The sequence below is a fragment of the Telmatherina bonti genome (genome assembly GCF_933228915.1).
Source record: "Telmatherina bonti genome assembly, chromosome: 17".
Lineage (NCBI taxonomy): Eukaryota > Metazoa > Chordata > Actinopteri > Atheriniformes > Telmatherinidae > Telmatherina > Telmatherina bonti.
Window position 1 is genome coordinate 18,575,782 of NC_136615.1, and position 21,188 is coordinate 18,596,969.

The following is a 21,188-nucleotide window of genomic DNA, read 5'->3' on the forward strand; positions in this document are numbered from 1 at the left end:
TATCACCGATGGTCTAGACAGGCAATTAAGAAAAGATAGTGCTGTGTACTTCTGAATGCCTTAACTTCAGACTGCTTTGAAACAAGAGACTTTTTGTTAGCCTACAGGTAAATTTGGGAGGAAATGGGTTAAATTTCAGCCAATGAAACAACACACCTCCTAAACCATGAGTGAAGAGAAAAGAAGTGATTGACAGATGATTGTCAGGCCTTCCAGCTCAGGCAAGGTGGGCCCTAAACTCACTTTGAAATGAGAGCAGTGGAGGCACAAGGTGACCATTGTTATAGTGAGGTGCAAAACCAGAAAACCTGTTGTGTAATTGAAATAACAAGCAAACACAAGACAAAGAAATATTTATATCAGCAAATAAAAAAGGTTTTAAATAAGCAATATCTATAACTAAACAGTGAAGGGGAAAAATAAAATCAAAATGGTGAGGGTGTCTTAAACCAGGGGTCTCCACCTCTGGTTCTTGTGAGCTACCATCCAGCAGGCAGGGGTGTCAAACTCTATTCCTAAATGGCCGGTATCCGGCAGGTTTTTGTTTTTTTTTCTTCTACCAACACACCTGATTCAAATCAAATGGATCCAGCAGCTTCTTGTCAACGTATTTATGAATTTCGGTCAGGTGTGTTGGAGCATGGAGACAACAAAAGCCTGCTGGACTTGAGTTTGACACCCCTGTTTCAGTGTTTCCCTGGTATAACACACCAGATTCAATTGAAAAGGTTCTTCAACAACTTGTCATCTTCTGCACCTGCCTGTTAACGAGCCATTGATTTGAGTCAGGTGTGTTACATTGGGGAAACACTAAAACCTGCAGGACAGTAGCTCACGCGGACCGGAGTTCAATGTTTATTCATTCATTATCCTAACCGCTCAATCCAATGAAGGATCACGGGGAAGCTAGAGCCTATCCCAGCAGTCTTTGGGTGAAAGGCAGGGTACACCCTGGACAGCTCGCCAGTCCATCGCAGGGCCACACAGAGACGAACAACCTCTCATGTTCACACTCACTCCTATGGGCAATTTACAGTAACCAATTAACCTAACATCCATGTCTTTGGACTGTGGGAGGAAGCCGGAGTACCTGGAGAGAACCCACACATACACGGGGAGAACATGCAAACTCCACACACAGAAAGACCGCTGTCCAAATCTCTCCCCAGCCGAGGATCAAATCATCAACCTTCTTGCTGTGAGGCGACAGTGCTAACCACTATGCCATCATGTAGCCCCGGCTTAAACAATAAACATCTTTAAATGGAAAAGGTAATGACAGATTTATTTATTTGAATGTTATTGATGCTCCGCATCTGTTTCAATTGTTTATCTCACAGTTTGCAAAGTACCCAAGCTGATTACAAGAACATGTTAGACTATAGTGTAAAAACAGTCTATGGTTAGGTTAGATGTACTTGCAATACAGCTCCTGATCTCCAGGGAGCGTTGGCTCAGTTGCAAGCTAAAAATGAAATCATGACTGAATGAAGGAGAGTGAAGATTAAATGAAAAATGGTGAGATCCTGCTCAATGACTGCAAGTGAAACAATATGAGGGGTTGAATATTGTTAAAAGCAATTAATGCACATAGCAAAGTTAACTGAGTGTTAATTCTTTCATCTTTAATACTCTAAATTACTCTCTTCCTCTGCCCATTCCTGATTTATTGATGATTAATAAATCCAGGTGTTGACTACAAGCTGCACATCACAGAACATTAACAGAACATCGATAGTTTGGAGACATTATTCTTTGTCCAGTAATATTAAACAACAGGTGTTGTAAACACTCGCATTCAAATTGTTAAGGAAATAAAACTAACAGCAGAAGACAATTTCAGAACAGAAAATACTGACGCACAAGATGTTCTCAATGAGGAATCATCAGGGTCAACCTTATATGAGACCTTGGCAAAAATACCCTGAAATACGTAAAATGCAGATAAGCCATAGTTCGTTTGAAGAAAGAGACAATAGAGGACTGTGTGTGGAGGGAAAAAAAGGCCAAGAAAAAGAAAAGAAAAATATCTAATGGCAAAGAACTCTCAATTTGCTATTGTTTACAGCAGTTTATGGTTTTGGATTATGTGTATTAAATATTTGATTATCTCGTGTTATTCAAAATAGTGAGCATAATTTCTTTGTCTAATTTCAGAATATATACATAATACATACTCAATGTCCTCCATCAAGCCTAATTTAGTACCAATTTGACGTCAAACACAACTAAAATAATCCCACCCTGCCATCAAACATTTCGCGCGAAAATGGCTGGGGGTGATCACGAGAGTGCAGTGACGTAATAAGTGATACAGGCGGTCTTTGAAAATCACCGTTTCCTATTGGCCGATGTGATGAGACACGTCGCACCATAAAGCGATATGATTGGTTATGATCATTTCGTGGCTGGTTCCTACCGGAGCTCCGCCCTCCCACGACAAGCTCGCTTGGCTTTCCTGCGCCAGCGGCGGTGTGTCACCGAGGCTGGGCTGCGGCCGGAGAGACCCGGAGACAGGGCAATTACTGGTTGCTTAGCCCAGAAGTGGCATCGCAGTGGGGCTGCGGGGGTGCCCCGGCGATTGTACATCGGAACTCTGTCTAAGTTGGATCCCACGCCTCTCTGTGCCACCACAACCAGTCCTCCTGATGTCAGATTTTAAGCTCGGGATCGTGCGGCTCGGCCGTGTGGCCGGGAAGGTGAGCTGGATCCCAAGGCTGCCATGTGCGGCCGGGGGAGGGCCTGCGGGGAATCATAAAAGGCATTAGGGAATGTTTAAAGATGTCTAATCGACGCAAGCCATGTGCTTTATTGTAATGAAACAAACGCAGAAGCTGGAGTGGGTTAGCTTGTCCGTTTTAGCCGCATTTGAGCGGATTAGAGAAGCCAGACTGCTCTCCTGAACTCTGCCGCTATCAGTCAGCATTCAAGCTAACGCTAGCTAGCATGTAGCAGCTTACATTAGCAGGATCACAATTTAACGGTAAAAGATAACGTACACATCAATTACAGTTTATTTTAATTAGTGTCCACGTCATTTAAAATAGCGTTGCTGCAAATTATATGAAGTCATTCCACGGTCAAAAATGTATTTGTTGTGGAGCGGAGCTCCACGCTAGCTATGATGTCTGAATTAGGCTGAAGTGTCTGCTAATGAGGAAACCATTGCCACGCATTATCAACGGACTCTTTTGTGTAGCGCGACAAAGCTCCGACAGGACAACACGTTGTTCGACAGCTTTGACCCATAATTGCACGATGTTTGACTTGAGCGAAGTACTATTTGCTTCGCACGGATGCAACGTTAAACTGGGGCTGAATGCTGGTGGATAGCCGCCCCTAGCCACTCGTCACAAGACGCTCAGGATGAACCGTGGGGACAGTTTCCCAGAGCTCTGAATCTAGCTGCCCACCTGCTGAGTGACAAAGCTCGTGGGCTCAAGTCAGCAGACACGCAGCTCATATCCCGATTTTTACTCAGTAAGGTCCACACATCAAAAAACTGCCAGTGTGCAGGGTCACGTTGCATGCCTCTATTTGTAATGTGGAAACCGCCGCGCGTGTTATTCTGTGCCATGCGTGGGCTGCTGTGTCGGTGTTTTGTCACGTGCATTTAGAGTTCAGGTACTTCTGAACTGGTTAAAACGAGTCTCTGCTTCATGTCAGGGATATATAACGTGTACAGATGTAGGTGGTGTAACGATTTGACCCGAAACGACAAGGTTGATTGCAGATCCCCCATGATAAGAAAATATATTCTCAGAATAGATATTTCCCTTGTATAAGTTGTATATGTCACGTGTGGTGCAAGTTTCCAAAGGGGCGTCTAAACACATGCACATAAATGTTCATTAGATTCTTTGGTTGCCTCTGCAAGTATGCCATTCAGAAAAAATAAAGTAAAAAAAGAACATTAAGCAATGCATAAATACATAGTGAAACGTTTCAAAAGTTTCAGCCTGTTTCATGACAAGCAGATTGTAAAGGATTGCCTTTATCCTTGATGACAAACCAAAGTTTTGAATGACCGTTGAACTGGGAAAAACTGATCTTGCACCAGATGAGCTGAAAATAATACTTGAACCATCAGACTGTAACGCAAGAGTTTAATTGATATTGAGTTATAATGTGGTACTCAAACAGGTATCTGTACACAGAGAATAAGTGAGTGTAGCATATACTCACCTACTCTGAATATGTTTATTATATGCATGCAGGGAGTCTTAACTTCAGGGTTACTTTTCTAAGCTAAAACTGTTGGAGCAGCCTTTAAAATTGTATCTGTCAGTTGTGAATCCTTCACAAATGTATGTTTAATATGTTAACAAAATCTTACATAATTCTTCATCATCAATATAACTCATAAAATTCACGATATATTTTCCATAGATTGACACTGATTTGTGCTGATGGAAGTAATTTATTTTACTTTAAAAAGAAAACAATAGGATTGGATTTAGGAGAGGATGGATTTTTACCACAATACAGGCTTGTTTGCAGAGCTCTCAATAGGGCCCACCTTATTAATCAATCTCTTTAATTTTCCACTAAACTGAACCATTTTAGTCAAACACTAAGGTAATGAATGGGATCACATTCCCTACAAGCTGTCGCCATGTGCCTTCATACTGTCTATAACTTAATTTGATCACTCATATTAAATATATTTCCCCTCCTCAGTTTTACAATTCATAGAAAAGGTTCTACACTCGGCAAGGAGGAAGTCTTTCCTCTGGAGTTGCAGTCATGCAGGTGTTGGCTGTTTCCTTCTGCACCACATCTGAATAAGATTGATGTGACCGTAGCTTGGGCAGAAGTTGACGAGTGGTTTTGGGAAGCTTTGTAACTTGCATTGGTTGTATTGCAGCGGGGAAACGTCTAAAAACCTACAGGACTGCAGGACTAGTGGGCTGCTGTTACACATTCACCGCTCTAGATAATTGGTTTTTCCAAGACGTTGCTGAAAAGAGACTTGCAAAACTTAGTTTTGACCCTGAAACTTCATTAATCTGTTGGTTTTTTTTCCGCCTCCATTTTAGACAAAATACACTCTGATTGATGAGCAGGACATACCACTGGTCGAAAACTATGCCTTTGAGGTAAACTATATGGTCACTTTGCTATTTGTACCACTCTAGTACATTCAGCGTAACAACTAGAAACAGTTTGAAACAGGTATTATTTCGTCTTCAGGCACGCATGGAGGTAGATGCAGATGGGAATGGTGCAAAGATCTTTGCTTATGCTTTTGACATTGGAAAAGGCCGCTGGGCAGGAAGGCCGCTTCATGAGCTGCTTTGGTAAGTAATTAGTTTTATTCTGGTAAACCTTTTCTTTCTTTGTGTGGCCAAACGTTAAAAAAAAGATGACCTCCTCTGTCTTAATCATACTTCCTTGAGCTCAGATATAAGATGTAATGAGGTCAAGTAAAGAAGGGAAAAGGAATTTGTGAGTTTAGAAAAAAGCAACAGCGTAGCAAATAGAAGCTCACTTTTCCATGAATATCTGGGTTAATGTTAGTTAAGCAATAACTTTCCTAAAAATGCATTAGATACTTCACCCTATGCATTTTTGCTACAGTGTCATGCAGGCAAAATTACCGTCATAAAAAATCATTACAGAGGTTGTACTTGTCAAAAAACTCATTTATCAAAGTATTATTATTTACGCATTATTATAATTATAGCACAGTTATCCTCCTGTCCTTATGTTTGACGTAAATCCAGTTTGAAAAACAGCTGGAAAAGAGAAGCTTCATATGTTGTTACTGTAAAGAATTGTGGGTCAGCTTCTGTGCTTTACTGGAGGATGCTACAGTGTATCCAATCCTTAATAAAAACCAAAGAATCTCCTTATCATTGAGACATGATCAGCTCCTATCATGGCAGCAACTTAGATACTTCTGTATCATTTCTGGGTCAAAGATTGTTTTAGGAGGTGTTTTCTTGCAGATACTATTGTTTCAGCAAGCATTTTATTTTATATTTAATACAATTACTATTTATGCCTCTTTGTATCCGTTAAAACTAGGAAAAGAAGATGTAGAGTCCCTCCAGTGCATGCTGGTGCTCAGGCCTCACCCTGCCTTTTTGGATAATTTTCAAAGATTAGATATCTTTTGAAATTCTGTTTAGCAAATCAGAAGTCTTTACTTTTGAGTTGGATCACATTTATTTCTCTCGCTATTTCTCTCTCTGTGTGTGTGTGTGTGTGTGTGTGTATATACATACACATATATATATATATATATATATATATATATATGTGTGTGTGTTCGAGACAGCATTATAATTTTGATTTGATGAACTTATAATCAATGAACTTGGACAACTTCAGAAATAAACAGACACTAACATCATCCTTAGAGGAACTACATTTGACTTTCCCATCTGCACGTCCCTAGATGGTGGTCTCATATTAAGAGTTGTTTGGCGCTGTGGGCAGAAGAGCTCATTTATTTGTCTTTACTCAGGGAGAAGCACAGAGGAGGCATTGCTCCAAGTTTTCAAGTCATCCACATCAACTCTGTGACTGTGGACAACCGGCTAGACAACCTACGTCTGGTGCCGGTGGGCTGGAGCCCGAAACCAGAGGAGATATCCAGCAAGCAGAGGTGAGAGCATAACAGTACCGTATGGATACCAGAGTTATTATCCTGTACGGTTACAGGAACTACAGTTACTATTGGTGTCATTCATGTAGTTTGTTTAGCAAGTAAAACCAAAACTACTTGATTTTTTTTTTTCTTTTTTCAATTGTTTATATAAGAAATGGAGTTAAAGGGGACTCTGTGTTGTCTTTAGCAGGTGTGATAATGCAAATCTAACAGTTTCTTGAGCGATTCTTCTAGTGAAGTCTAAATTTATGACTGTCAGTATTTTAAGTTAAATCTGTGATACATGTTTGATTTCTCTCTTAATCCAGAGAGCAGTCTCTGTACTGGCTGGCCATCCAGCAGGTCCCGGCTGACCCTGTGGAGGAACAGTATTTGGAGCTAAGCCGCACACGCTACTACAATGCTAACGGGGAGCTTGTAGAGGAGGAAGAATGCTCTTGCACATACTATGAGTGTCATTATCCTCCTTGTTCACTCATTGAAAGGAGGGTACGTACAGTAAACTGGATTTTTGTGAAACTTGATTTATTTGAAAATGGCTCTATCTACATGTTGAATATGACAATACAGTCACTTGATGCAACTTAAAGCAAAAATTCTCCATCTTTACACAGCTTCGGGAGTTCAACATCTGCGGTCGCTGCCAGGTGGCGCGCTACTGTGGCTCCCAGTGTCAGCAGAGGGACTGGCCTGCCCACAAGAAGCAGTGTCGTGAACGTAAACGGGTGTTGGCCTTGGAGTCGGAGCCCGAGCGATGATCTACCTTTATCCTCAACTAGGAGAAGAGGAGGGTGGCGAACGGGGGGACAGGGTTAGACTTGTGGGAGGGGAGTGAGGCAAAGTAGAAAATTAGGGAAAACTCACTGACAAGAGACTTAACAACAGAGGACAATATTGATTGGCTGATTGACTTGACAGTTGAGGGGGGTGTAAGAAGATGGAGGATGGGGAAGGTGAATAAAGCAAAGACATCTGCCTCTTCCCAGAACTCGTAATTCTCCATAGCTTGCTTTCATGTGGATGTTGGAAAGTTTTTTTTTTTTTTTTATTTTATTTTTTTTTTATTTTTATTTTCCTTCGTTGTTCTTGAGGACGGAGAACCTTGAGCTCAACCTGCTGCTATGGTTTTGTAAGTGAGGAGGGGTTAAAGGTTGTCTTGTCAATGGACTGGACAAGCTTCTTTGGACCATGGTCGAACAGACAGTTGTCATCGTTCACCTTTTGTTCCTCCACCCAGCCGATGGGTGTCACAACGTCTGTGTTAATGGGGGACCTCGGGGCTACAGTACCTGTCACTCAGCTGGTACAACGGGACATGGACCTTTTCACTGTATTGCTCCCTCTGACCTCTCTTGCGCACACAGCTGCTGTTTCCATGTTCATCAACACCTTAGCCGCCTCCTTGTCTCCTTATATTCTTCACACAGCCAACTACAACACACATCAGATTTCACTGACTGGATCACACTACAGTATTGAGTGTGCGTGCATGTGTGCGCTTGTGGATGTGTATGTTTGTGCTGCCAATATGTGCATAAGGACATTAAAATGGTCAACATGGACTATAGATCTGGTTAATGTATGTTTTTCCTCAAAAAGGGGCCAAATTACCCGTTTTGAAACGTCCTATCTGATCAGAAATTGGTTATTGAAAATATTTTCACTGTTCTTAAATTAGCTGCCAAATAAAGGCGCAATTTTGTACTAGAAGATTCCTTTTACATTTACTTTTTTTTGTTGTCATTTCCTTTGGTTTTGTTTGGTTTACTTTTCCACACAAAGCTGGGTCTCTATTTTCAGTTATAAAGTTATACAAAACCTTGCACTGATGTTAGGAAAAGCAAAGGTCATCTAGTGATCACAAATGGTTTTTTCATGTTCTCACAGCAAGATTTGTTGGGGATCAGACACACAAACAAAACGTACCAAAGTCTACTTTTGCTTTCTGTAGCTTGACACTCCTATCACTTTGTTCAAATCCCTCAGTCTCAGTTTACCTCTTCTTTTTCCTCCTCCTCCTTTTTTTTTTTTTTGTCATTTTCTTTCCAATAGTAATTTTGCATCGGTGGGTTAAGTGGTCTGTGTGTGCTGGTTGGGGAGGGTTGTGAGTTTCTTGCAGAAGAGCGTGCTCTACGGGGTTATTTTTTGAAGAAATTATATCAATGGAGCTATATTTATTTAAAACATTTGATTGTTAAACACGCTGGTGATTTTTGAAGGCAAACTTTATGAGAGATGGCCATTGTGGGACCGTTCTTCTTGGGAATCGGGTGGGGGACTAATCTGAATATTTCTTCCATATTACTTGATATTTTTTGTACTCTTAACTTGAATGAATAAGCGATTTGTTCTTGCTGTTTCCCTTCCAGATTTTTCACTTTAAGAAAACAGGAGGCACACCAACAATTGCCACTAAAATCTTCCAAGTGAGGGGTGTGTTGGATTGGAAAACTTAATCTTCCCCCCCATAAAACATTAGTGGGTTTCATTTGGAGTGGATGTTTCAAATGTAACCTTTTAAGTGTGTTTTCTTTCTAAAATGAAGTGAAATTGCTTGTCAATGTCATCTTCAATCTCCTGCCTTCCTTGTTTTACATATGACACACACCCACTTTGTGTCCTCTTGTCTTAGTTGAGGCGTCCATACACTTAAGGATGTATTTCACACATGTACATGTAACATGATTGTTGTGTGTATGAGTGAACAGGTTTTCAATACTGCACTAAAATCTTGCTCCCATGTTAGCGTACTTGTCATATATGGGGTGAAGGGAGGGGTGTGAATTTTGAACGGAGTGTACAAATTGTGTCTGAAATTTTGTTTTTCTAAGATTATAAACATTAATCACCTAGAAATAAAGAGCTACAATATGTGAATGGAAGTACAGTTGGGGATTACTGACCATTGCTTTCCCATTGTAAAATGATAATAAAATTAAATGGACCTCATCTGTAGCAGTTGGCTCACTTACTATAGAAAATTTCTTTTGTAGTCTTTAACTTGCTGTATGTAAACTTACATTTAGCAAAAAGAAACTTGTTTCACATAACTGATTAGCTTTTTATGTTGATGATTTTACAAGTTGCGTGCATTTGTGGTAAGGCGAGCACTGTTGCATGATTCAATCATGGACTGGCCTTTGTATGCAGTTTGCATGTTCGTTATGTGCCTGCGTGGTTCTAGACGGTATCTAGACCCGGCATGGTTTAGTCTGTCCATGATCGAAACCAATATCAGGCCTTATCCATTAAGCCAGTGGGTAAGAAATAACTAAAATAATTTTTAACTGCAAGGTCAATGCTTTTTCCTCCTCTTAACTGTTATTTAGTGTCCTTGGGCTACGAACTAAACCCTTCCTTTCCTGTGCTATAATTAGTTATGTGTGGTTGTAAATAAATATTAAAGGCTCCAACCCATTTTGTAGACACTATAAGGCTAAAAAGCATGAAGTATTTACCTAATCCAGGGGGCAGCTCAGATTGCAAATGGGTGAACTGTGAACGTCAGGAAGTTTTTTTTTTTTTTTTTTTTTTTAAATTTATTTAAATGTTAATATAGAAACTCACTGCCCCCATAGCAAGGGAAAAAAATAGACCATTTAAGTTAAATTATTGAGACGTAGTCTTAAAGATTATTTGGGGTCTCATAATTCTAACTGTTCCCAATAAAAGGAGTTCCCATGTCCAAGACGGCATTATGCTGGAGCTAAGCTGTTAAGCCAAGCCACTGGTTACAAAGAAAGCTAAAATGATAGCACCTTAAAAGCATTTAGTTTCTTCTGGTTTGAAATGTCATTCATTCATCCATCCCTTCAGTCCCTCATTAACTTTTTCTTCCCTTTCTCATTCATCTTTTCACAATCATTTTCACCTCACATCCTTTACCCAGCTTTCTTTTCCCTCTTCATTTATTTATTTTTTCTGTATTTGCCGGGTACCATCTGGGGTGTCTGAGGTCAACTGACCAACAACTCCTACAGTGACACTCCTCCAGCTTGCAGTCTTGAAACATGAAATACCCTAGATAAACCACTTAAAGAGCTTTCAATCTATGTCTTCATCAAACCAGTAAACGCACATTATTGAGGCATGGTTTGTATAATTTTGTAGTAACAGAATATTTTATTATATGAAATACATTTTTACACAGCATGATCTTCATACTTAAGTTTTGTGTGGAATACACCCAATGGACGAGAAAACAATCTCACAGATTGCTAAGACATCTTAATTTACCTCAATTATCTATTTTACACATAATCAAGTATGGTTTATTAAAATACATAAGAAAAAGTCCTGAATACATGCTGTTGGAGTATCAAAGCCCTCACAGTGCTGCAGGTGTCAATTGAAATGTGTATGTGTTTGTCATTACAATGATTCAGTTTTATCCATTATACAGGAGTCAGTCTGGGAAAAATACTGCCTGTAATGAAGGTGGAGTCTTGACTGTGGAGAGCGCACAAGATGTACAGTATGTGGGGGATGCTGATGTAACAGCATCTATATGATTTTACATGCTGTACATAATGACATATGGCCACTTAATAAAATAGTTCTATTATTTGAGTATAAAAAAAAAAAACCCAAAATACTGGAATGTTTTTTTCCAGCAGAAAAAAAACAATTTCATAGAGATTTACAAAGTTTTAGCAGTACATATTTAAACCCTACTAACTGATGAGATCAAATAATGAAAGATGAATAATTTAGAATAGACATTAGTCTAATAACTTGTAACACCAAATGCTAAAGAATATGAAACCTTTTCTGAGTCGAATAGTAAGAATTCCTTGAACATTTTTATTTATTTTCTTATCTGAAAGTGAGAGAAAAAAATGTCTCAGTTTGTCACCTTTTTCAGCACCTTGAAACAAACAGTGCCCTTGTGTTAAACTTTGCACTCTCTTCTGTGTAACAAGTAACAGATGTGCAAGTGCTTGGCTGTGACTGTTTAGTAACTTTGTCTACAGTATTGTTCCTTGTCTCTCAGCTGGATTTTCTCCATTTCCCTCTTATTCTTATGACGGTTGTGTTGAGGAGGGTGGAACTTTTTTGCACACTGTAATATCTAAAGAGGGCAAATAATTAGTGTAATTTTCTGAAAGAAATTTCACTTACACCTTTTTTTCCCCTTCTCATAAAACATTTGCGGTGAAAGATTTCATAACTTTTCTGAACAATTGGCCTTGTGTACATATGCTGTTAAATTGGATTTTGACATGATGGCAATTGAAAATGTGACATTTTGCTTGTGGCCCATGTGGGGCAAGCACCAGCAGTTTAGACATTAAACAAAATGTATATAAAAGCCAGATAGTTTCACCACAGTGTCTAGTGTCTTGCAATTGGTACCATTGGCTGAGAGATGTTAAAAATGTTGATTCACAGTGTATTATTCCCAAATTTCAAAATGTTGTGGTCGGGAGAGGGGCCCCCTGGAACACCCTGGGCCCAGGGACCTGTGAACTTTTAATGCGGCGCTGGTTTTAATAATAGCTTTTTTTCTTAACCATCAGCATCTTTTAAGATAGCTATGTAATTAAATATATCTATATATTTTAAATGCTTTTCTTCAGATATTTTCACCTGTAATCTACTTACTGTAGTTTGTTATATTCCATTCGCAAAAAAATCTCTAAGTCTTGATTTTAATGGTTCATGTGCTGCAGTACCACATTCCCTCCATTAGATGTCACTAGTGTTGCATACAGCTCGTTCTTCTTCCCTTCTTGTATTCTTGTTGGTCCTCTTCGCGGAAGTGTGACAGAACTACACGCAGTACAGTTATGTACACAGTCAGGACAGGAGCTGATGTTCGTTTTCTCTTAAAATTTTACTTGTAGCGTAATAAAATAAAATTTGACAACATGGTCAATCTCGGTCTAACGAAAGTAGACGACGAGCTAGTAGCGAAACACCCGGTGAGCTAATGGGTTATTTATTTCCTTTTTTTATCTACAGATTTGGTCATTTCTGGACGGCATTACATTTATTATTATTATTATTATTATTATTATTATTATTATTATTATTATTATTAAATTAGTTAAACATATAGTCACATTTGTAAAAACAATATGAATACGCAAAACGTTTAAATGGGCTCAGTTGTGCAGTGAAAAATGTTTTATGTGATGAATCTTGTGTATTTCAGGGGTTAGAAACCTACGCTGCCTGTCAGTCTCATGCTTTCATGAAGGGCACGGGGAGCTTTTTACTGGGTAATGTTTATGTTATAACATGACACACGGAAAGCTGTCCATTGCTATTGCCTTTGTGAAATCAACCACAAGAGTAACTCATTTAAACATGCATCTAACCGCGTCTTCTAATATCCATTTATCAGTCGACAAACGCAGAGCAAGAGTAATGAAAGTAATGAAAGTACCAGCAAATCATATGAAACCTCAATGTACCACAAGAGGGAGCTGTCCTCTTGATATGTTTCAGACATAGACGTCCATGAACATACTTAAGGTATTATTACAGCTCTTAAAAAACAATACAATCTCCTTTGGCACCTAATACAATAAGATTTAATGCAATTTTTTCCCCAGATATCTGGTTTTATTTACAAGGTTTTGGCATTAGTATAAAACTGACAGAAAAAAACAGCCATGTATGTTGCTTATTGCGGTTTCCTATCCTACAGTGTTTATTGATGTTTATACACTAACTAAGCATAATGTGGTATAGTGCCTTGAAGAATAAGATATTAAATACTTTCAGGCTTAATGACATACATAGATTTGAATTAGCAAGAACTCCAATAAATGAGTAGAAAAACACAACAATATCTACACAGCTGAACTACAGGTGCCATTAACATCCTTTCACTCGAGCTAAATAGCTCCAGGTAATGAGAAAAATGATGGAGTTACATTTGAAGAGGGTTGTTTTGTGGGGACAAACTGTTTAAGTGGTTTTAGTTTCACAATGAATGAATTCATTTATTGAAAAAACGGCATTATGTGAGGTGGGAAAATGTGGTAGACAACACATATTAGATTACAGTGATGTTTGTACACCATTGCAGCATGTCGGCAAAAACAGAAGAGCAAGTCTTTTTCAGGCAGCTGATAATGCCAGAGCAGGGTATGATGAAACTTTCACCGGTTGTGGCGTATAACAGTAGGCTACAACACATTAACCTGTCATTCCAAAGATAATGCATTTTTCAGAGCCTATTAATATAAAGGTAATAACCTGTTAGCATTCCAGTGGGTCACAGGTGGGACACTGAGTATTTCTGAAGGATTGCAGGAATGCTTAGTAGTTTTATTTTGAAGAAATATGGAAAAGTGAAGTCAAATGAGACGTTTACAACAAGTGGTGCTTTTTTGTTGTAGTTTTTCCATAAAATAACTTCTAATATATTATGTTTTGTATGAGTCTCCAAATTTAGCCTTAATTAAGTTAGACACTTTTTTAGATGTATTTGGATAAAAAGACATTAGTTTGTAGCAGTTGAGATACGTGTTATTGATACATATACAGGTTTGAATACTTCTTCTTGCTGCCAGGATTGAGACTCATTGTCTCCTATGATGTTTTTATAGGTGTTGGAGGTTTATTTGCCATTCAGAAGACACTACAGAAAAAGCTTCCTTATCCTCTTCAGTGGAATCTACTTATTTCAATAGGTAACAAAAGTAACATTTGAAAAGTAAATACAAGCCTGTTCCATCTGTACTGTGTCATTTGTCTCACCGTCGTTTTTGTGACCTCTCCTCTTTCTCATTAATATTGAATAAGTGGCATCATCACTTGGAAGTTATGCAGTGACTCGCTGGGAAACGCAGAAGTGCACAGACCTGTGGTTGTTGCTAGAAACAGGCAAGGCCCCAGACAGATCACCCCCACCAGGTGAGAAAAATCCTGAGTTGCACGCAACTTGTAAAATCATCAACACCCGGAAAATGTATTATTTTGTAGTGGTAAAGATCCCTTACAATCATGTTAGTGATGCAACCATTTATTGTGATGTGACACACAACAACTCCATTTCCCAAAATTTAGAAGTTTTCCAAATCTCCTAAACTATTATTTTATTCCCAATATAACATAAACAATATGTCAGGTGTTGAAAACTGAGAAATTTTACAATCTCATAGAAAAATATTTGCACATTTTGGATTTGATAGCAGCAGCACATCTAAAAAAAAAAAAAAGGGGTGAAGGGTGATGTTTAACATTATAAAGCATCCCATTTTTGCCACAGTTGTTAAGTGAGAAGTCCTGAATATTGTCCTATTCTTGTCTGATTCATGATTTCTATCTGCTCAGCAGTACTGGGCCTTTAGTGCGAGAAGAATTTTTTGTTTCATGATGTGCCAAATATTTGTGTTGGTGAATGGCCTGGACATCACACTGTCTGATTTAGCGTGTAGACTCTTGTAATGTGCAGCCATTCGGTTTTGGTGGATGTGGCATGTAGTTTTGCATTGTCTTGCTGAAATATGCAAGGCATTCCCTGAAAGACACATTATTTTGAAAGGCGCACGCTCTACTAAAACCTCTATGTACTTTTTAGCATTGATGGATCCTTCACAAACATGAAAGCGGCATATGGCATGGTAACTAATGTTGACCCAATGTAATATTGAAATGTCTTCATGTAATTTGCAAATTTAAAATTGTCTGTGACTTGTGTTGGACCTGGTTTCACAGTTCAAACTTAATTGTCTCAGTGTAAAGTTAATTTCTTGAAGTCGTATATACACGTATACACAAATATACATATTTAAATTCAGATATATAGTATTGTTTCTTTATTTTCACTGTTTCCAGTTTGTTTATATTTAGAAAATCTGCTCCTCTGTTCGCGAATAACTGGAAGTCAAAATGTTTGTGTATTTCTCTACTTAGGAGGCTTCTTTCTGTAAACAATATCCTAAAAAATGTTTTAGAACATTTCTTGTGAAACTAAGGCCACATAGAGGTCCTATAGCCTTTCCCTCTATTTTCTCTGAGAGAAATCTACAGTTAATATAGATTATTTATTCATTGTGAACAGCGCAGAGCGATATAGTTGGAATAAATTTTTTTTACTACTTTGTTTTGTATTATTTTATGTTGGCATCTAATTATTGAAATAATTAAAAACTTCAAGACTCTATAAAGAGAGTTCAAGTGATTTTACACATTTATTGTGTTTAACTAAAGCATTATTATTATGATAATTTGTCATATAATAATACCATTAAAATCTATAATTGTGACATCCTTAACAACAAGCTAGATGGCCCCCTTTCTTCTTTAGTGTGCAGTAAACTGCATAAAATTGCATGATGGAGCTTTAAGCTGCAGTTGTGGATTGTTTGGCAAACTCTGTTCATAGGTTGATTTCTGGAAGTGCTCCTGAGCCCATAGTAGTTTAGTTTCCATGGGGAAATAATGCCTGTTTTAAATTCTGTATTGCCTACAAGATCAGAAGCATGAAGTTTCTGAACAATGCTCTGAACATTTCTGTGATTTTATGTAACATAGGTGGTGGCATCGACAGGGGCTTTGCAATTTTATGTTGAGGAATATTTTCCTGAAGTTGCTACACAATTTGTCATTATATTTGCAGGTTGTAATAGATTGTCACAGGTGAACCTTTGCGTATCTTTACAACTGAAAGTGTCCGTCTCTGAGAAATACTCATTTTAAACACAGACATGTTTGGGACCTTGTTCAACTTCACTGATTAGTTGTCATATGCTCCTCCAATAGTTTTTGATTAGGGCCAGTTATTTTCTCACCTTTTGTGCCCCTGTTCCAACTGTTTTCTTTTAACATATGTTGCAGCCATTATTTACAAAAGGAGCTGATATTTTCCATAAAATGATAAAATGCCTCTGACAGCTGATATGTTTGTTTTCTATGGAAATTAGGAATTTGTCAAGAATTTGTTTTATTTATATTTTAGTGTCTCAACTTTTTTGGGACCTAAATTGTAAACAGTTTTATGAATGAAAGTTGCATTCTTCAGTTTTGATAGACAAATTAAAGACATTTTGTACATTTTAAGCTTTATGTATTCATTTCTTTGTATTTCTTTCAGTAGCTCAACCAGAGGAATCAAAAGGACCCCAGAAGACTAAATATGGAGACGTAATGGAGTGAACATAAGTCTTCGTCTATAATGTCTATTTTCCACAAACGTACAAAGAGAAAGTTTAGCCTGAGAAAGTGCATTATGTGTTTAACAGGAGATTATATAATTGAAAAAAACAACATAAGTGACATATTATGTTTTTTGTGCTGCATTTGTGGAGCTTTTTGAATTGCATAAGAGCATTAACATTTAAAAAAGATGGGTTCCCTAAATCGCAGGTCAGGAATTAGTTTGGGTCTTTAGCAGGAATCGGATGCTAAGCTTGTGATCTGGTATTATTTTGCAAATGTGTTGGCTTCTAATCCAAGAGCCAACTGCTCTGTGCTGCCAAAACCAGTTACTGGTTGTTACTGTTGACTTCATGGCACATGCAGAGTTGGAGATCTCGTCGGGTCACAGACTGGTTAAACCACTTAATGAGTAGTTTGTGTTATGAGGAATATAATTTTCATTATGGACAGAAATGTTAGATCTACACATTTTAAAGCAGTGTATTATTGCTATATTTAACATGTTTAAAAAAATGTATCAGTTTGCCTAATTAAAGCACGGCAACAATGAGAAACTTTTTTTTGGTGTATTTTGTATTTATTTTTCAAAGTATGAAGGGATTCTGAAAACTAAATAAAGACTGAAAACTAAAATAGTTTCTTCTTCTTTTTAAAAACATTTAGATATTTATAAAAGCCAGAAACAAGAAAACAATTCAACTGCAAAAAAGGTGTATTAACGTGATGGATTTCCATCACTTAATCACATTAATAATTCATCATTTTTCAGACTGTAAAGTCCTTAACAATTTAAATAACATTTTTTTAAACTGTTGAAGAAAAATTTTGTGCAATATTGCATATTAGAGTGGGTGGGTACATACTACTGTTCCTTATTTAATTATTTATTTAATTACTATATAAGGACTGTTTGAAATATCTATCTATCTATCTATCTATCTATCTATCTATCTATCTATCTATCTATCTATCTATCCATCCATCCATCTATCCACCCACCCACCCACCCATCCATCCATCCATCCATCCATCCATCCATCCACCCACCCACCCACCCATCCATCCATCCATCCATCCATCCATCCACCCACCCATCCATCCACCCATCCACCCACCCACCCATCCATTCATCCATCCATCCATCCACCCACCCATCCATCCATCCATCCACCCACCCATCCATCCATCCACCCACCCACCCATCCATCCATCCACCCACCCACCCATCCATCCACCCACCCATCCATCCATCCATCCATCCACCCACCCACCCATCCATCCATCCATCCATCCACCCACCCATCCATCCACCCACCCGACCACACAGCAAGACACCCACACATCTGTGCTCAACTGGAAAGAACAGGTTAACATTTTGTTAATGAAAGTGAGCAGTTCTTAGAGTGGTCCCCCTATCAGAAGATGCCTCCCTTTGTTTTTTCTGAACATGATCATATTTGAGGGTTGCGCTGATTATTATTGTTGTTTATGCTATCAAACAATTTAGTAACCTAATTATTCTCTGGCACATGTGCAATTGCTTTGTCATTTCATATGAAGGAGCCCAAATCCTAAACTATCGCTGGTTTAAGATTAATCAGTATGTTTACAGCAGTGTTTCTCAATTTCGGTCCTCAGGCTCCCCTGCCTTGCAGGTTTTAGACGTGTTCCTCCTCAAAAGTGCCTGAGTCAGATTATTGAACTTCCTCATCAAGTTCTTTGCAGCCAGTAAACAGGCCCTTTATTCAGGTGTGTTAAAGTAGGGTTGCCTATATAACATACAGGATAGAGGGTCCTGAGGACCGAAATTGAGAAACACTGGTTTAAAGGCACTGGTATGAAAAACAAAAAGATTATGTGTTTTAGCTCCAGTCCCTTTAATATCCAAAAGACAAACTTGGCTCTGATTTGTTAGATGATTACTTAATATTTTGTTTTGCAAAGTAGAACCTGATTCTCCTGAGGTGTGTCAAAAGAGCCTAGTATTAGCTAGTACACGTCCATTATCCAGTTGTATCTCTTTGATTGACACAAGTGATGTAAAAACATGTTTTTATTTAAAGTCTTTCAGTTCGTTTATCCTCTGATAATAGAACAACTTCCATTTTTATTCATTTTAAACTTTTTTCACCTTCGAAAAGCTATATAATGCACTCATAAGTTTTAAAAAATAGATTGAAAATGTTACTATTTTAAAGAATAGTCTGTAAAACTGCTTCCAGTGTCTTCTATTACTATTTATTTTAATGCAATGTGATTATATTTAAGTCCTTCATTTTCCAACTGCTATTTCAGACAAACAATTTACAGAAAATGGTTAATTAAGAAGACTTTCACAAAAGCATCAGAGACATGCATAATCTAAGATTATGTCTGTTTTATAAAATGAATATATATCCTAAACATTTAACCTATTTTGTGCTGCTGTAACTTTTGTGTGTGGGTCATTCCATAAAAGTGGGATCAAGACTTGTTTTTGTCCCTGATACTAATCCGAGTCATTTGAGATTCATTTTCGGCTGATACCAAGTCTCAGTATTGATATTATCCTATAGCACACAGTAGGGACATTAGAACGATTAAATCTATGTCATGTGTAGAGAATTAATTTGATATAGGATTTACTTTACTCCACCTCTTGAACAAGCTATAATAGTATGACATACATCAGGTCTGTATCATTTCTGTATCTTGCATAAACAAATTCTGCAGCAAAATGCTTGATGCAAGAACTGGAGTACGCATCCATCAGTGTCCATCCATCCATCCATTTTCTTTACCAGATATTCCAGTTCAGGGTCATAGGGAAGCTGGATTTTATCCAATCAATGAGCATGCAATAGGCTGGGTTGGGCCAGTTGCTGGTGGTCTGTTGCTGTCAACTAAAAAAATACTTTTTTTGGGGAAAAACATTCTTGGAAATAGAAGTGTGATTGAGCCTGTTTAGCTTTTTTTTTTTTTTTTTTTTTTAAACTTCGCTTCTGGACTTGTTTGTACCTTGGGGTATTAGTAAAATGAATTCTGCACCACACGGTACAAGCTGTTAAAACAATAGTGCTTTTCAAGCATACTTTAACAGCTCAAGTGAATGCAACAACCAAAGTCCAAGTCCTGAGAGCTGAAAACATAACTCCCACTAGTGCAGTGGAAATTTGTCTTCATATTCCTTTTCCTTCAGTCTCTATTCAACCTGAATCCACTCCCACTCTTAAATATTCTTGCTCTCATCCTCCCACTCTAAATCAAATCTGATTTAACACCTCTAAGATTTGAGGGTTTAAAGTCTCTTTCTGTGTCTTTTTCTGTCTATTAAACCAATACCTTGTGGACTGAATAGACTCTCAAATCCCTTGTCCCATGCACAGAGATACTACTGAAGGGAAAGATGTAAAGAAACAGACAGCAAACTGGAAATGATGAGGGAAGAGGCTGCGCTTGTGTGAGAAGACTCACTGGATAGCAGAGCAGAGGATCAGCAGGCATGTTCAGAAAATGCCAGGATGAAGTGGCCTTTTGGCATGCTTGCCAATCACTGGCATGTTTGAAAAGCCCATAAAAGGTTTGCCTGTGTGAGTGTTTGGTGTTTTTTTTTTTCCTTTTTGTTTGGCTGCACTGTAAGCCATGCATGTGCGTGACAGCATGAGAGCGGGTGAGCAGGAGGGAGCCCTCAGCTGTCTGACCTTGTGAGTTGAATAATCAGACTGAGCTGAGCTGTGTGTGGACACTTTGAGCGTGCATCGCTGTCTTTCTTTATTAGTCAATCCTTGGTTTTATAACAGTTAAGACTGGAATAAACTTCATTTAAAAAAAACCAAAAGGCTCCTCTACAGCTTGTGGTCATAATCAATTCTCACAAAATGAATACATTAACAATACCAACTGATGTATGATTGACTACTAGTCCTCCTCATACAGTCATGTATACTGTGAACATGCAGCAATAAAAGAATGACATTTAAAATCTGGTTTGACAGGAAAAATAACGGAAGAGTCTGCATTAGGAAATGATTACCAGAAGTTCTTTGTGGCAACAGGTTAATCAGCAGTACAGTCTTTACAGATGACGGCAGGATGAGAGTTCATGTCTAGGCAGGTCAAAGATAAATATGGGTCTGTGCAAAGACTGAAAGTTTCTCCATGTTTTTTCAATAACCTTGGATGTGAATTATGAGATATAAGAATTACAGCCTGAGTTTCACTCAGGCTGAATGAAGATAAATCTGGACATGTAATGTAAAGGAATATTGTATGATGGAAGGGTATTTTTACAGGTGAAAAATATTAAAAGTAGTATTTTTCACCAGTATTTTTTTCTTTTTTACAATTATGAAATACAAGAAGGTGCTGAGGGGATCTGGTTTGGTGGCTTCAGGATTGGGCTTTTTTGCGGATGACGTGGTCCTGTTGGCTTCATCTGGCCATGATGTCCAGCTCTCGCTTGAGCGATTCGCAGCCG

The 21,188-nt window shown here is 38.2% G+C and overlaps 2 protein-coding genes across 3 annotated transcripts; both read left to right on the forward strand.

Moving 5' to 3' along the window:
- The first annotated feature begins 2,497 nt into the window (after positions 1-2,497).
- On the forward strand, positions 2,498-9,404 carry zmynd19 (zinc finger, MYND-type containing 19). The gene is made up of 6 exons (XM_079256521.1): positions 2,498-2,699; positions 5,040-5,099; positions 5,194-5,300; positions 6,473-6,613; positions 6,925-7,105; positions 7,231-9,404. Exons 1-6 carry the CDS (start codon positions 2,649-2,651, stop codon positions 7,372-7,374), a joined length of 684 nt encoding a protein of 227 aa, XP_079112647.1. The 5' UTR covers positions 2,498-2,648; the 3' UTR covers positions 7,375-9,404.
- A 2,983-nt stretch (positions 9,405-12,387) lies between these two features.
- Positions 12,388-17,266, forward strand: tmem141 (transmembrane protein 141). Of its 2 annotated transcripts, none has more exons than XM_079256668.1 (5): positions 12,388-12,540; positions 12,774-12,840; positions 14,179-14,262; positions 14,375-14,485; positions 16,668-17,266. In XM_079256668.1, the coding sequence occupies exons 1-5, from the start codon at positions 12,487-12,489 to the stop codon at positions 16,727-16,729; spliced, it is 378 nt and encodes a 125-aa protein (XP_079112794.1). In that variant the 5' UTR covers positions 12,388-12,486; the 3' UTR covers positions 16,730-17,266. The 2 variants fall into 2 exon arrangements, with proteins under 2 accessions (XP_079112794.1, XP_079112795.1); XM_079256669.1 differs by having other exon boundaries at positions 16,671-17,266.
- Positions 17,267-21,188: the final 3,922 nt, after the last annotated feature.

What these genes read in the sequence shown, in the direction of transcription:
- zmynd19 (XM_079256521.1), top strand. Translation starts at nt 2,649, where the DNA reads ATGTCAGATTTTAAGCTCGGGATCGTGCGGCTCGGCCGTGTGGCCGGG. An exon ending in CCGCTTCATGAGCTGCTTTG is followed by an intron (nt 5,301 to 6,472) that starts GTAAGTAATTAG and finishes GTCTTTACTCAG; the next exon opens with GGAGAAGCACAGAGGAGGCA. An exon ending in GTTCACTCATTGAAAGGAGG is followed by an intron (nt 7,106 to 7,230) that starts GTACGTACAGTA and finishes ATCTTTACACAG; the next exon opens with CTTCGGGAGTTCAACATCTG.
- tmem141 (XM_079256668.1), top strand. Translation starts at nt 12,487, where the DNA reads ATGGTCAATCTCGGTCTAACGAAAGTAGACGACGAGCTAGTAGCGAAA. An exon ending in GAATCTACTTATTTCAATAG is followed by an intron (nt 14,263 to 14,374) that starts GTAACAAAAGTA and finishes ATATTGAATAAG; the next exon opens with TGGCATCATCACTTGGAAGT. An exon ending in AGACAGATCACCCCCACCAG is followed by an intron (nt 14,486 to 16,667) that starts GTGAGAAAAATC and finishes TATTTCTTTCAG; the next exon opens with TAGCTCAACCAGAGGAATCA.